This window comes from Odontomachus brunneus, unplaced genomic scaffold (assembly GCF_010583005.1).
Source record: "Odontomachus brunneus isolate Ranch 3 - 2012 unplaced genomic scaffold, Obru_v1 Obru_scaffold_048, whole genome shotgun sequence".
In the NCBI taxonomy this organism is placed as follows: domain Eukaryota; kingdom Metazoa; phylum Arthropoda; class Insecta; order Hymenoptera; family Formicidae; genus Odontomachus; species Odontomachus brunneus.
Genome location: NW_022639498.1, coordinates 2,143,731 through 2,160,331, shown reverse-complemented (window position 1 = coordinate 2,160,331; position 16,601 = coordinate 2,143,731). Strand labels below are relative to the sequence as shown.

The 16,601-nt window shown below is 31.3% G+C and overlaps 2 protein-coding genes across 3 annotated transcripts in view; one reads left to right on the top strand and one right to left on the bottom strand.

The window, feature by feature from the left end:
* The window catches only part of LOC116844939, a 31,844-nt gene extending 22,406 nt beyond the window's left edge, over positions 1-9,438 (top strand). The window contains exons 2-4 of the mRNA XM_032817119.1: positions 1,604-1,710; positions 5,145-6,275; positions 9,205-9,438. Coding sequence (XP_032673010.1) covers positions 6,060-6,275; positions 9,205-9,279 — 291 coding nt within the window. The 5' untranslated portion in view covers positions 1,604-1,710; positions 5,145-6,059 and the 3' untranslated portion in view covers positions 9,280-9,438. The remainder of the gene's footprint in view (positions 1-1,603; positions 1,711-5,144; positions 6,276-9,204) is intronic.
* LOC116844935 (sperm-associated antigen 6-like) overlaps positions 1-16,529 on the bottom strand; it is a 73,197-nt gene extending 56,668 nt beyond the window's left edge. Inside the window, exons 1-8 of one of the 2 annotated variants that reach the window (XM_032817112.1) lie at positions 16,069-16,529; positions 15,695-15,957; positions 15,067-15,277; positions 14,800-14,978; positions 14,558-14,731; positions 14,232-14,384; positions 14,022-14,171; positions 13,647-13,805 (exon numbers count right to left, since the gene is read on the bottom strand). In XM_032817112.1, the coding sequence (XP_032673003.1) occupies positions 13,647-13,805; positions 14,022-14,171; positions 14,232-14,384; positions 14,558-14,731; positions 14,800-14,978; positions 15,067-15,277; positions 15,695-15,957; positions 16,069-16,090 (1,311 nt within the window). In that variant the 5' untranslated portion in view covers positions 16,091-16,529. The remainder of the gene's footprint in view (positions 1-13,646; positions 13,806-14,021; positions 14,172-14,231; positions 14,385-14,557; positions 14,732-14,799; positions 14,979-15,066; positions 15,278-15,694; positions 15,958-16,068) is intronic. The other variant, XM_032817113.1, reaches the window with a different exon arrangement.
* Between the last annotated feature and the right edge of the window lie 72 nt (positions 16,530-16,601).

Sequence of the window (16,601 nt, the reverse complement as noted above, 5' to 3'; positions counted from 1 at the left end):
TATATATATATATATATATATATATATATATATATATATATACATATATATATATATACATATAATTGTAATAATATAATTAATATAATATATATATACATACACATAATATATAGGTAATTATTTTTATGATATATATGATAAATACTTATAATCTATTGAAGCTAAGGGCATAAAAATATTTATGAAATATTTTGGTAAATATTTATAAAATATTCAAATAAATTTTATAAATATTTTGTGCTGTGTCTGGGAATCGAACAATAAATAATTAAAATTGATCGCATATTTCTTTATGAAACTCGTTGAATATAAATACGAATTTTATTGATGGATTAGATTAGAGTTAGATTTTTGGGGAGAGTGCGAGAGGAGAAGCGGAACTCCTCCCTCACACATATACGTGTACTGTTTACTATATTCTATATACACTGTATGCAAAAATTACATTTCATTTATAAAAAAATTTGTTAATGATGACTTAGGCTAGGGTTAGATTAATTGGGAAAAGGGTGCGGGGGGAGGGGCGGAACCCCCGCGCATATATGTGTACCATATTTCTAAATACACTGTCTGCAGATATTGTGTTCCATTTATCAAAATTTTTTGTTCATAATTTTTTAAGGAACAAAGAGCACCGGTGAAACCTTTTGTAGGTTACTCAGGGTCATTTTTACAATATATGTCAAGATCAAGATCATCCGAAAGGGATAATCTACACTAAGGTAAAAGTTTACCAAAAAATCTTATAAAATCTTATAAAATAAATAAATAAATAATGATTGTAATTTGTGGAAAGTTTCCGTAAGCCGACAACTATAACTTTAATAAATAAAAAAATATATTGATATTAATTTTAGAACACTTCTGTTGAAACCAGAATGATTACTGTTAAAGCAATTAAGTTAATTCTTTTGCAGAATTGAAATTAACACAGTGATATTAATATTCATTATAAAATTAATATAATATATATAATTAAATATATATTGAATATATTAATATGTATAATTAAAAATTTAGTTTTTATATTAAAATATTGTTAATAGACATACATAACAAAAAATTCATATTTCTATTAATTTACAACTTCTCAAATATTACTTAATTTTTATTTCTGTTAGTGTGCCCCCTAACTTTTAAGGTTTAAAGCTATTATTCTTGTAATAATCGACTATAATTGGTCAATTCTTACGGCTGATGGCTTATTTCGCATTGTAGACCAAGCCTTAATCCCTCGTCGCAGAATTCTAGATTGATGACGTTAGAAAAAACAAAAATGCAAGCCTAAAATTCTTTTATGCTATTCTCAAATAAAAAGATATTTATATGAAGAAATATTTGAGATCGCTAAAGCATATTTGCTCTGAAATGCTCTGAAAATTATCCTTCTATTTTGATAATCAAATTAAGGAGATAAAATCGTGAAAAAATGTAAATTAAAGAGAAGGTTGCATATCACATTAATTTTACGGCTATATTTATTCACTATTAAGGAAAAAGTATAATTTTCGGAGCATTTCGCAAGTATGCTTAAATGATTTAATATTTTATTTTATTCAAATATCTTTTTATTTGTAAGTGGAACGCAATCATTTTTCAGCGTATCATTTCTCACGATCCAACATGACCGCGGCGAATATCCAGGAACAGTAAGACCCGACAGGAGCCAAGAGCAAATCCAGAATTAACTCTGGAGATTTCGTTACGGTGAGAGTGCAAAATATCGTCTTTATCTGTTAGCATGTCCATTCCATAGACTTCTATATTTCTATTAGACTGTTAATTCCGACTAAGTACATAACCCCGAAAAATATGTACAGAAATATCGCGCATGCGCCTATCTGGTGATCCACTCCATTCACAATGTAGCATCTCGTTTTAGACATTATTGCACTCTGATGTAGGTACACAATTCATCAATCACTTATTTTTACAAATTTCTTACTGTAACGTATTTCACTCTGTACGTACACAAATATTTAAGCAGACGCACTGAAATATATATTACTTGGAACGTGTGTTGCTTCGTGAGGATTACGGGATGAGAGGTCCCTGTTTCTTCTGTTATACTTGTCTGATTCATAGTATAGTCGAGAGCGGGGAGAATGTTATATAGCTATCAAATGTTGCATTTCTATCTGCAATCCTCACGAGGCAGCGCGCGTTCCAGGTATATATTTCAGTGAGCAGACGGCATACAGTGGGCCAGGAGACCAATAAAACTGACCAAAATTAATATCTTGTAGAATATGTAAACATATATAACATCATTACACTTATATAAGGTTTTCGGCATCGTTCATTTCATTTTTAATGTCAAAGTTTTGAAATTCAAAATGGCGGATTCAATATGGCGGACCAAAATACGAAAAGTGGCTTGATTTGGATGAAACTCGGTATTCGGGAGTTTTTGGGATCGCTGAATCTCAATATGATATCATATTTTTAAAATTCAATATGGCGGATGTAATATGTTGGGCCGAATGCAAATAGTGACTTCATTTGAGTAAAACTAGATAGTTGGGAATTTTTGAGGTCACTGAATACGAATTTAAATTTAGAAATTCAAAATAGATCCAATATGGCGAAAGACCAAAAAAGCTAGCCAATTTGAATGTTTTAATTTTGAATTGGGATTCGAATGTAGTGACCCTGAATACCTATCAATACAAATTTTCACAACTATGGGAGCACTTTTAGCATTTCTATCCGCCATTTTGAATTAGACATTTTAAATTCTGTGTTCAGATTCGAATATAACGACCCCGAAAATCTACTAGTACCAAGTTGTACAACGATCGGAGCACTTTTAACATTTCTGTCCGCCATTTTGGACCCGCCATTTTGAATTTCTAAATCCTAAGTTTGGATTCGAATTCAGCGATCCCGAAAATTTACAGGTACGAAATTTCACGACGATGGAAGCATTTTTAATTTTTAGTCATTTTCTTAGATCTGCTGATCCATTGTGCATTGTGCATAGACATGAAGCGTGTACACAGTATTTCGCGAATATCTCCATAAATTATGAACGGCAGCTGATCTTATACAACACATATAAACAAACCTCACGGTATTTCAAACATAAAGATACGCGGCGCAATTTCGCACAACTTTTGTTGCAAAGAATAACATTGCGATAAATATTCAGAAACATAAATATATAATGTTCCGCTGTTTTGTCTGTTTTCTATTTTTTCACTCTGCACGTTATTATAATAATTTATCTAATTATAATGATGGATAAAAAGCAGTTGCAGATTTTTCATTTGCTGCAACATAACAATACTAATAAAATACTGGAAATACATAAGTCTGGAAATATAGTAGTCATTTCTACAACATTTATCTCTTAAGATCGCACATATACACAGATCATCTTTGCACAAACTAAAAAGAAGATTTTAAGTTGTAGAATTAATAAAGCACCTAGGTGGTATCACGTGGAACTTTTTTTGTAAATCAAAAAATGTGTGGAAAGAGAATGCAAAGTTCGTCACTCGATAAATAGTCCAAAAAATAATAAATTATATTTTTCTTACTGATTGATAATTGTTATGGATAGCTAAAGAGCCATTATAAATGATGTTATAATCATTCTTTCTTTCATATAACTATTTTACGCAATACAAACTTCTATATACATTGCGCGGAAAGAAGAAAATAGGATATTTTAAATTATTAAATTATTTAATTATTTAAATTATGTTCAAGTCACTATGAATTAAAGAAACAGCAAAATAGACGAATAATTCTGCCAGAATACATTGAACTAATCATTATATTAACATTATAGTTATGTTCGGATAGCCTATGTGAAATTTCGTTTTTTATATCTTTAACCAGCTTTACTGGATCGCTGGCCCACTGTGCGGCATCGACCATATTTTTATCATTTATATCATCATTTCCTGGAACACCAGTTTCAGGCATGCATAAATGCCTTTTTTCCCGTGCGTGATACATACTTTTCGAGGTCAATTTTATTATATAGCACTATATAAGGGAGTCAGCAATCTAGTAATTATATAGAAGGAGGAGGGCATACTAAGTGGCAGCGAAACGTCATGCGTTCGAGATCTGCGTATCTTTTCGTTCCAGAGAAAGAAAAATATTGAGAGTTTGCTAGGCAAACCCAAGTCTTTCGCTTGCCGGGCGATTGCTCTAAACCACTGAGCTATCTGACGCTCCACGCTCACGACACTTTCCTCTCCCTAGATAACGCTCAGAGATGCCGTTCGGAAGCGACATCTCTGGCGCGATCCCGAGCGCACTACAGAGAGAATTATATAGAAGTCTGTGGTTTATACGCACGCGGATCTAATGCATCGTTTATGTGGACGCAATAGTAGAAAGGTTAGATTACAAGTTAGCTGCACCAAAATGCAATTTAGTTACACTTTGTTATTTATTCGTTCCAATTTTCTGACTCGAAGAAGTTGATTTCCTTATCGAATTTTTTTTTATATATTCTTTGTATATTAATAATAGGCGCTACCGAACCGAATTTTATAATTAGCAAATCTTGAATTTATAATTTTTTTTAATTTATAATAAATAAAAATACCAACTCGTGGCACACTTTACATTAAGCGCCTATTCAAGTGAGAATTATATCGCATTTATATATTGATCTTTTTTTTTAAATCGCCCTATAATATTTTGCAAACGATTACGTTGACTACGAACATTATAAATACAAAAAAATTTTCTTCGCATTTTGACCGTAAAATTGGAACAAATCTATAAATCTCCGTAAGAGGTCTCCATAGTTCCTCCTGCCGGCTCTTAAATATTTTAAATATGATACATAGAGTGAGTTTTTTTAATTCATCGATGAATCCATCCCATATAGCCCAAACTCGCCCATATACCGTGTTTAGCTGACTCTGGGTTAATCCGAGAGCGATTATTAATGTCACAAGACTCCACTAGCCAATTACAAAATTTATACGAAAATATTTAACCAATGAATTTGAATTTAATAATCCAGAGTCGATTAACCCAGGTTCAATCGAACACGCTAATAGAGACATAACGTGTATATTTTATAAAAAATATTATTTCTTTTAAATCTATATATATTACTTATTTAATTTTACATTGCATGTTTATAGTTTCCTCATTCCATTTGTTTACAGTTTATCATTCAACGTTGGATCTTTTGCCTAAAAGGTATTGAAAACTAAAGCTACATCCTCTGTAATAGAAGATATTGGAATTTCAACGTGCATCCTATTCAACAGCAAAAATATCAGGGAAGCTTATCATAAATTTTATAATAATTTAAGGTGATTCAGGTCTGATCAACTCAAAAGTTCCATGAAAATAACTAATCAATTAATTTTCACTTAATTAAATAAGTTGTATTCAGGAAAATATTTAGATTCAGATGTCTTTTGTACAAAAATGTAACGGATTTATGTTCAGAAAGATAAGAACAAATTTATGTTCGGAAAGATAAGAAGTTACTTCCATGTCAAATTCTTTTTTTCGTAAGTATGAAAACTGTGAAGTTGTTTGAATTTGTTCAACTACGATTTAACGACAGGGATTAGAGAAAAACTAAAAAAAAAAAATACTTTTGTACATAGATCATTTAGTATCGCGTGTACGTTTGCTACGTAAAACACTGACAAGATAGCTGGCTTAAATTTTCAAGAGACATGACAGTTTGAATGACGTGGTAAAGCAGATATATTATCATTATTCTTTATTATAAGTTACAATGCGTCATTCATATGCACATACGTATATAGGCGTATCTATAAAACCTCTATAAAGTCTCGTAAATCAGTTTTACGAACATCACAGAACTAGCTGTTCTGAGAACGAATTAAAAATTGTCATATAATATGGTACGAATATAGGAATATTCCAGTGTCTAAAAAATTAAGTTTATAACATACACGACCATTTATATGTGAACGAATTATTAGTCAATTATATATTTATGAAAATACTAAGTTTTATAATAATATACTAAGAGCAAACAATATAACGGTGCGTAATAAAATAGAAAAATTGAGAAAAAAGTATCAAAATTGTCAACCAAAATGATAAATAATCAACACTGTGTGATTCTAAACACGGGTGAGAACACCAACAATTATCATCAACCAGTCTCAGCCAAGCCGTCTGTTATCTCAGTATCGAGTATCGATTCAGATGTCAGCGATAGAAGAGATGTACGTGAGGAACTATATGCGGGAATCTTCAGGCGACACAGAAAAACAATATTGGTATTAGGCAGTTTTCTTAAGATGTTAAGAGTAAATAGAAATATGAATAATTACGCTAGCATTAAACCCAATGACGAAACAGATGAATAAACTAATGTTATAATTGTATTATTTAAGTAACTGAGAATTTACGTTTTAGATTGAAACTTAAGTATTTAAGATTATATAAGAAAGTTTATTGATATACATATTTCTTTTTCTTTTTATATAAGAAATAAAGCTAGATATTTTTTACACCATTTTTTTCAAATATCTTATAGGGAATATAGGATGCAAAAAAATTTTCTAAACATAAATTTATATATTTACACGAAAATCTTACATAAAGTATATATATTATAATATATATTAGAAAAAGTCTGTACCAATTTCTGATAATATAAAGATATATATAGGATGTCTCACACTCTCCTCCGGGCATTTTGTGGGGACGTAGAACAGATTGAGGTGAACATAAAAGTCCTATACTGTTTTGCGATATTCGCAATAATTATCGAGATATTAATAGAAAACTTGTAAATGATCATGCAGAATATGGTAAATAAGTTATAGTAGCGACGACTGCCGTTGTGTACTTATACTTTAGGTTAAATTTAACCAAAAATTTCTCTACCATTTTCCAAATAATCACATGGATTTTTAATTATTAATTAAAGAAGATTATTGCACGATTTTGCGTGATAATGTACTCATCTTCTTTAATTAATAATTAAAAATCTATGTGATTATTTGCAAAATAATAGAGGACCTTTTTGTTCAATTTGGCCTAAAGTATTAGGTGCGCAACTAAGTTCTCGCTGTTTTTTTTATGAAAATGCAACTTTATTGTGAAAAAATGGTTACAAATGAATCATTCAAAGTATTGCCCATCGCTAGCTACAACTTTTTCCCATCTTTCTGGCAGAGCTCGAATACTGTTATGGTAAAAGCGTTCGTCTTGTAAGGCTATCCACGAATCAAGCCATTTTTTTTATGTCTTTATATGAGCGGAACTGCTGATCAGCCAGACCATGTGTCATCGAACGGAACAAGTAATAATCGGACGGCGCAATATCTGGGGAATATGGCGAGTGGGGTAGGACTTCCCATTTGAGCGTTTCCAAGTAGGTTTTAACGGGTTTGGCAACATGAGATCGAGCGTTGTCATGCAGTAGAATCATTTTTTCGTGCCTCTGCTCGTATTGTGGCCGTTTTTCGCGAAGTGCTCGGCTCAATTGCATTAATTGAATTCGATACCGTTCCCCAGTGATGGTTTCGTTCGGTTTCAACAGCTCATAATAAATAACACCGACCTGGTCCCACCAAATACACAGCATAACCTTCGCAGCGTGAATATTCGGCCGAGCCGACGACGTAGAAGCATGACCGGGCAGTCCCCATGACTTTCTTTTCTTTGGGTTGCTGTAATGAATCCATTTTTCATCACCCGTCACGATGCGATGAAGAAAACCTTTCCTTTTTTGCCGCTGGAGTAGTTGTTCACAGGCGAAAAAACGACGCTCAATGTCTCTTGGCTTCAAATCATAAGGAACCCAAATTCCTTGCTTTTGAATCATTCCCAACGCATGCAATCGCTTGGAAATGGTTTGGCGGGTAACTCCTACTGCTGAAGCAAGCTGTTCTTGCGTTTGGCACGGATCCTCATCGAGCAATGCCTCCAATTCAGCGTCTTCGAAGGTTTTTGGCTTTCCTTCACGCGGACGGTCGTTAACATCGAAATCACCGTCTTTGAAGCGACGAAACCAATCACGGCACGTTGTTTCACTTAGAGCAGCATCTCCGTAAACTTTTTGGAGCTCTCGATGCGCTTCAGCCGCCATTTTCTTCGAATGAAATAAGAAAATCAACACTTCCCGCAAATGACGATTATTTGGCACAAAATCAGACATTCTCACACAACCAAAAGTATATGACTCCAAAACAAAATCACTAACGTGTCAAAGCGGTTTGTTTACCATATGTCTAAGCTTGGTTCATGACGTTTTGGATGTCAAAATCGATCAGCACTTATGCTGGAGCCATCTATTGACAAACAGCGGGAACTTAGTTGCGCACCTAATATAAGTACACGACGGCAGTCGTCGCTATTATAACTCATTTACCATATCATTCACACATTTTCTACAATATCTCGATAATTATTGCGAATATCGCAAAACGGTATAGGACTTTTATGTTCACCTCAATCTGTTCTACGTCCCACAAAATGCCCGGAGGAGAAAGAGACACCTTGTGTGTCTGTATATGTGTGTGTGTGTGTGTGTGTGTGTGTGCTCGTGCGTGTATGTAAATTTTTATCCTCAATTTTCTCATGCATAATTAATATAAATAATCAGGAATAAAAATTAAATTCAATATTGGTAATTTTTAATTCAATATTTTTATTTAATAATTAAATTTAATAACTTATTTTATTGTGTTTCCTGCTTTATATTTTCTACACATGAACATTTCCATAAATTATTAACAAAAGAAAAACTTTTTTATATAATTAATTTAAAAAAAGGGAATTAATCGAAAACTGCCAACAAAAAATGTTTACAAATAAAGAAGAAATTTTTACATATAAAAAGAAGAGAACAAAAAAGATAACACTATTACAAAAATGCAAAAAATAAAAAAATAATTTATTCGCCACACAGACAGAATTCTTACACACACACACACACACACACACACACACACACACACACGCGCACACGCACACACACACACATATTTATTTATTTATATAATAATAATAAATTTTTATTTTAAACATATTTATTGGAAAATTTATTTTTTCATTCTACATATAAATTACTAGGTTTGATCTAAATTATTGTCATTGATTTTAAAAATGTGTTAATGACATATGACGTCTTAAATAATTTTATATTTTATTTATCAACATCCAATATTCATCAATCCTAGGAAGATTGTTTCAATTATTGAACAATACTTATTTCCTTTTTTTCAGAAATATTTGCATGCTCTGAGCCAAATATATTTTTTAATTGCTTTAAAATCTGAGATACATCAGAAATTTTGGTAATTTTGGTAAAATCGATTTATTCTTCAGTATTTCTTATACAGGGTCATCGAAAAGTATCGGACCCCTAATATCTTTAGTTAGAATGCATTTTGGAGAAAATGTCTAATAGCAAAGTTGTATGGTTTCAAGCGGGGAGTAAGATAATGACTTTGACTTTGACCTTGACCATGTCCTTCAAGGTCATTTCAAAGTCAACCTTATTTTTTTAAATGGAACCCCCTACATTTTATTGCATATTCTTATAGCTTATCTCGAGAGCTTTCCAAAACGCTAGAATAAAACATTTTTTCATTAAGTACTTTTTGAGTTATAGTTTGAAGTTAACAATTTATTAAGTGGCGTGTGGGTCCGGCCAGTTAAGGCCTTCGGACATCACGCATTCGAGCAGCTTCTCGCGATCACTTTCGGGCAGTATTCCGCCGTAGCCTACTAGCATCATCGCTTGAAGCCGTACAACTTTGCTATTGGACATTTTTCCAAAATGCATTCTTACTGAAAATATTAGAGGGATCCAACACTTTTCGATTAATGTATTTTCTTTAAACCAATTAATTGGTCTCATTATTCCGCGCACAAAAGTATTAAGGTTATGATTACTGAAAACTAAATAATATTTTACAAGATATTTTACATTTTGTGTTAAAAAATTGTTAACTTCAAACCTTTATAATTCAAAAAGTACTTAATGAAAAAATGTTTTATTCTAGCGTTTTGGAAAGCTCTCGAGATAAGCTATAAGAATATGCAATCAAATATAGGGGGTTTCATTTAAAAAAATAAGGTGACCTTGAAGGACATGGTCAAGGTCAAAGTCAAGGTCATCAATTTACTTCCCGCTTGAAACCATACAACTTTGCTATTGGACATTTTCTCCAAAATGCATTCTAACTGAAGATATTAGGGGGGTCCGATACTTTTCAATGACCCTGTATATTATATAAGTTTTGAAATTTATTTATTGCATATAATATACATGCTCAATTTTTGTACTAACACCACATTTATATTCAATAAAATCTAATAGAAATACGATTTTATTTAAAAAAAAGTACCAATTGCATATATTTAAAACAAAATAAACATATTTATCATTGTTAATAATAATATGAAATTCTATTCTGTTAAAGAGATTGACCTTTAATCATATGCTGACAACGTGAAGTTGCGGAACATATCCAGCAACGTGTGTTTGGGGTTGGATCCGACCCCAACGTTGTCAGCAGAAGGTTAATGTTGTCAATATAATCCAAAATGGATGTTCAAATTGGTGTAAACACATAATATATACTATAATTATTATCTATTATTGTTGACGAGCTTAATATTTATCAGAGCGAGAAAAAGGAAAAGAGAAAAGAAGTGGTATATATAACAATAAGATTTGCATAATAGATATGGACTAATACAAATATCAAGTCAATGTCTTATTACTCGATATTTTGACGTTTTTTCTATTTTTTTAAATTAATCTCGTCAATTATAACCCACGATATTTATTGATTAACTATCCTTCATTATTCATACCTAACTTTTCTATAAAATGTATGTCTGCGCTGAATACTGCCATTAGAGAGTAAATAAATATGTAAACAGTAGATGCATATAATAAACGGCTCGGAAAAAGATGCATTTAATATTCTTATAAGATACTTAAATAACATTTTTTTATATTGGACATATTTAGTAAAAGAAACGTCTCTTACAAGGAGATGCCACAATCTGCTAAATCGATTTCTGAACGAGACATAGTACGTTCGCTAGCTGCGATGTTAAGTATCAACACCTTAATTGGAATTTGTGCCAATGGGCCTTTGTTTATGAAAAATTACAATATAAAGTTTGGATTGCAAGACTATATCACGGATATGGCTAAAAATGCGACTGTCTTTCAGCGAGGTGACATGGAGCAGACTGAGGCTCCCACGTCGAAAATTTTTGGCAGCGAGCGTTCGAAACCCGGCGACGAGTTATCCTTGTGCGGTGTTTTTTTTTTTTTTACCTTAGGGCATATAATTAATATTTTTCGAATATGATATATTTGTTTTGCATATGTCTCGTTTTTATGCTATTAATCAGAGGTAATTAGGGAAGTGTCAAACTTGTTTAACACAAACACGAATATAGACACGTATTTTACATTGCTTACAATGCAATATATATTTTAGTACATATTAAAACGTTATTGATGCTGAAGATAAATAATAAGAAAGTGATTGTATACATATAGCATCACCTCGAATGTCCAAATGTATACTTTCATCGCCTGTAAATAAATCAAGATAGTTATATATTCTCGTGATCATATTTTTAACCTTCCTATAAAAGTAAACATTCTACGACAAGTAGATTGCTGTATATTTCAACGATATTATTTTCAAGTTATATGTTTACTTATATTTCTCGGCGCGGAATATCTTGTTGTACGTTTGATTGTATGTTTGTCCTCTCCTCTCAACAAGAACTAAAAACTTATTAAATACAACAGAAAACATGACGTTTTAATATGTACTAAAATATATATTGCATCGTAAGCAATGCAAAATACGTGTCTATATTCGTGTTTGCGTTAAACAAGCCTGACACTTCTCTAATTACCTCTGATTAATAGATAAAAACAAGACATATGCAAAACAAATGTATCATATTCGAAAAACATTAATTACATGCCCTAAGGTAAAAAAAAAAAAAAAACACCGCACAAGGATAACTCGTCGCCAGGTTTTGAACGCTCGCTGCCGGCTCAAGAATTTTCGACGTGAGAGCCTCAGTCTGCTCTGCTACGCCACCTCGCTGAAAGACAGTCGCATTTTTAACTATATCCGTGATACAGTCTCGTAATCCAAACTTTATATTGTAATTTCTCATAAACTAAGGCCCATTGGCACAAATCCCAATTAGGGTGTTGATGCTTAACATCGCAGCTAGCGAACGTGCTATGTCTCGTTCAGAAATCGATTTAGCAGGTTGTAGCATCTCTTTGTTAGTCAAATCACTTGTTGTCGGAAGACTGAAAAATGTACTTTTTTAAGATGTAAATGATGTTATACTGTCTTACAAAGGGCATTTCAAAGGAAGGGATAACTTCAATGTGACATATATATAGATTTTTAATTGCTATTGATCTGACGAGCGTATATAATAATGCGAAGCATATATTATGTTTCAACGATAACTGTTATATTAAAACCATAACATTAACAATTATTCTGTACCTAAATTAGATAAAATCAAATTGAAGAACATTTTGCCTTTAAAATAATCAGACCACCGAAATACAAGACAGCTATAAATGTAGAAATCGACCAAAAGATTTGTAGATATAAGTTATATGCACAATTGCTATTATGTATTATACTGTTACTGGGATTGGGAAGTGACGCATTATTTGAAACGCTGTTACTGTTACAAGTAACTTTTTTTCTGTAATACCTTGCTAACATTTTTTTTTCATTAATAATAGTAATGAATATAATCGATACTTTATACATGTAAATACATTCTTATGAAATGGATAGAAGTAAATCGTAAAAAAGGTCTTAAAAATTTGGAAAAAATAGGAATTATAACTAGTTACTTCTTGAATAACGATAACAATTTTTACGATAACTTATTTTTTCAATAAGTCATTTTCCCAATCCTGATCGCTATACATTACGCTAAAAAGAGCGTTAGAAATTCTTTAAAAAGTTTAAAATATTCAAAAATTGTATCTTATTGCATAATAGTTTATGCGAACTGAAGAAACACCCGCCTTACGCAATTGCTTATGATCAATTTTTAAGTAGAGCAATGATTTTGTACACTGAAAGCTTAATCAAAATGCTTGCGTATAGATGTAAATATGACAAATATAATTATGAAATAAGGAACAATGATGAAAAACAGAAAGCAACTGGATATTTCATTTGTATTATTTGTATTATATTCAATTGTTAAGATTTTACGAGATTTTTCTAAAAGAAAAATGTACTGCTATGTTCTAAATGAGTTACTTTCTATTGAATAAAAAGTTTGTATTGAATAAAAAGTTTGTTATCACTTTATATAACGTATCACTAAAACGTGTCAAGAGAATATTGTATAGATAATTATATAATAAAGATAAAAATTCATACTGCCTTGCGTGAATTCAAATTATAATTATCATTGAAAATTATGCAAAAACAGGACTGAAACATTTGATTATTGCCAAAAATTATCGAGATCTCGGTTCATCTATTTTCAGTTATTTTTATTAAATGATATAATAATAATACAGCGATTAGCTCTTATTTATCTTATCATATTATCAACTGTATGTTTGAAAAATTTTTCATATTTAGCTAATTATACTATATACAAAAAATTCAATAATATTGTATTCTTACCTTGCTGAATTGTCCTAGCACATATTTCAAGATATTAGGAGGTACATTGTGTAACATAAGTTCAAGAGCTTCAACATACATGCACTTTTGCATGATCTGTTTTAACGTTGTATTACATTTTGTCTTTAGATCTTCTGAACTTCTTGGATTGCTGCACAACTATTTAAAAAGGTAAAGATTATATTTGAACCTGCTAAGAAACTATTATCCTTAAAAGTGAAAATATATATTGCAAGGCATAGCTCTCTTTCTAGCTTTTTAACCACTTCCACCTTTTTAAATGCAAATTTGGAATAATGTAGAAATGAATTTATCAAATAAGCATTTGTAATACTAATAATTAGCTCCACAAAGAATAATTCAATAATTCTATACTTTTAGTAATTGGGATAGTATATTCGTGACTGCTACTGTTTTTGCATGTTCGGGTGTATGCTTGCCGATCTGCCCGATTGTCCATACTGTTACTGTAAGTATATGATCTTCCGTACATTCTTGCAAAACAGCTGCCAAGTGTACAATACCCTAGAGTAAATAATTACATGTTATATTATGTGTATATTAAATATTACCATTAATTCGTACTTTAGATTCTATTATAGCCACAGCTAGTTGATCGGAATGACTAGCAATATAGCCAAGTGCCATAATTGCCGGTAATCTCGCCGTCGATTGCGAAGTATTGATCAATTCAATAAGTGCAGCGATACCTCCAAAATTCACTATAAGTTGCGCCAACTAAAAGTATAAATTTAGAAGTACAGTGAAAAGAATAAAAGTACAGTGAAAAGAAACAAAAGATAATAAGTTTGTTGAGATGTATTTTGGGACGGGATAGTAAGTTTTTGTTGACTCATTTAATTCCTAAAATAAAGTTTTCACTGCAAATCTGTTAAGTAATATTTCCTTACTTCCAATGTGTGTTTGCAAATTTCCCTTGTTAAGATAGCTGCAATCCTACCCACATTTTCATCTGGATGAGCCATATGCATCAGTACATTTGGTAAGATTTCTGTCTCGACTACAGTCTCTGCTAGATCTGTAGAATGTTTGGCTATACTGCTCAATGCTAGCAATGCTTGGCGCTACGGATGTTACATATTTAACAATTATAACTGTCTAAAACTGCTTGGCACATATTGCATTAAATCACCTTTGCTTTGGCATCAGGATTGTTCAGCATTTTTATGAGAATAGGAATAGCACTTGCATCTACTACTACTTGCGCAAGTTCAGTATTATGTTTAGATATATCATTAATAGCTGATGCACTAATTTGCTTAATATATAATTCAGGTTCTTGCAAACACAGTACAAGAAGTGATACTGCTCCTGATAAATAGAATAATAGTTAGTATAGTGGAATAATATTGATAAGTACAATATTCTTATTAGAAAATTTTTAATGAGATTGTTTTACCAGCATCCACTACCAACTGAGCTAAATTTTCATTATGCTTTGCAATGTATCCTAATGCCCAAGCAGCTGCTTCTTTTACTCCAGGATCAAAATCTTCTAAGCATTCAATTATAGTTTGCAAGCCATTGTTGTGTGCTACTGTTAATGCCAATTCTGATGAATGTCTTGCTATTGCTCTCAAGACAAAGAGTGCCGCTTTCTTGTAAAATTTCTGTGACAATAAATTTTCCTTAATCATATATCAGGAAGATATTTCAGATATTTCTATAATGCATATTAAAACTATATATATATACATACATATGTATATATACTCAGTACATGCATACTATATACAGAACTGTGTATGCATATATATATACATATATATATATATATATATATACATGTACATGTATACATATATATATATATATATATATATATATATATATATATATATACAGTTCTATGTATATAATTTCCTCACGTGTTATTATATTAACTATATATTTTAATTATTATATTAACTGTATACTGTTAATTTAATTTAATTTTAAAAGAAAATAAGATGTGTCTAAAATAGATTTTGTTTATAAAAATCTACATCTTATCATAACTGACGCGCTTATATTTAAAGAAATCATACATTTTGTTTGTCTATGTTCTTCAGTAATTGTGATAATATATTTCTTTTAAGGATGGCTTGTGCTAATTTCATATTATGATTCGCCAGTTTGCCTAAAGCAATTGCTGCCATATGTTGAATGGATGGCACAATATCTGCTAATAATGGACATAATAGACTTATAACATCTGCTGCTTCTAAGCAGTCAATATTGCTTGATTTTGAAGAGAAATCTGTGACAGATTGCACAAAAAGCAATCGTGCTTTTTGATACTGATCAAAAACTGTGGATAAAAATAGATCAAATATTATTAAAAAATAAACATAGGAAAATATTAACATGATTGATGTTTATTCATATTTACAAGTTTTATTATTAAAATAAAAATACATACCTTGAAAAATAGAGTGAGACATTATACTAATTTATCTTTAAAAATATTAGACATTACGTTACATATTAATAACGTTCAATTTCTAACTCTATTGTTTTACACAGGCTGCGTTCCGAAATTCACTTCTAGTACTGAAAATCTATAGTTCATGTCACATATACTATAGAAACTACACTACACTACATACACTATAGAATTTCAGTACTAACAGTGAATTTCGGAACGCAGCCACAGTAAAGCCCATTCTACAATTGCGTGAACGTGAATGCAAGTGGTTGTAAGTGATTACGACAACCAATCAGAGTAAAGCAATCAGTGAATAAAACATTCGGATTGGTTGATTCTTACGTTCACGTCTACGCTAACGCAATTGTAGAATGGGCTTAACGGTTTTGACTTCTTAACTTTTAGCAGTTTCCAACACAATCAACATGTTTAAAAACAAAAGAGCTATCATCTTTTGAACGGCTTTCATCTAGAGATGGGCGATCTCTCTCTCTCTCTCTCTCTCTCTCTCTCTCTCTCTCTCTCTC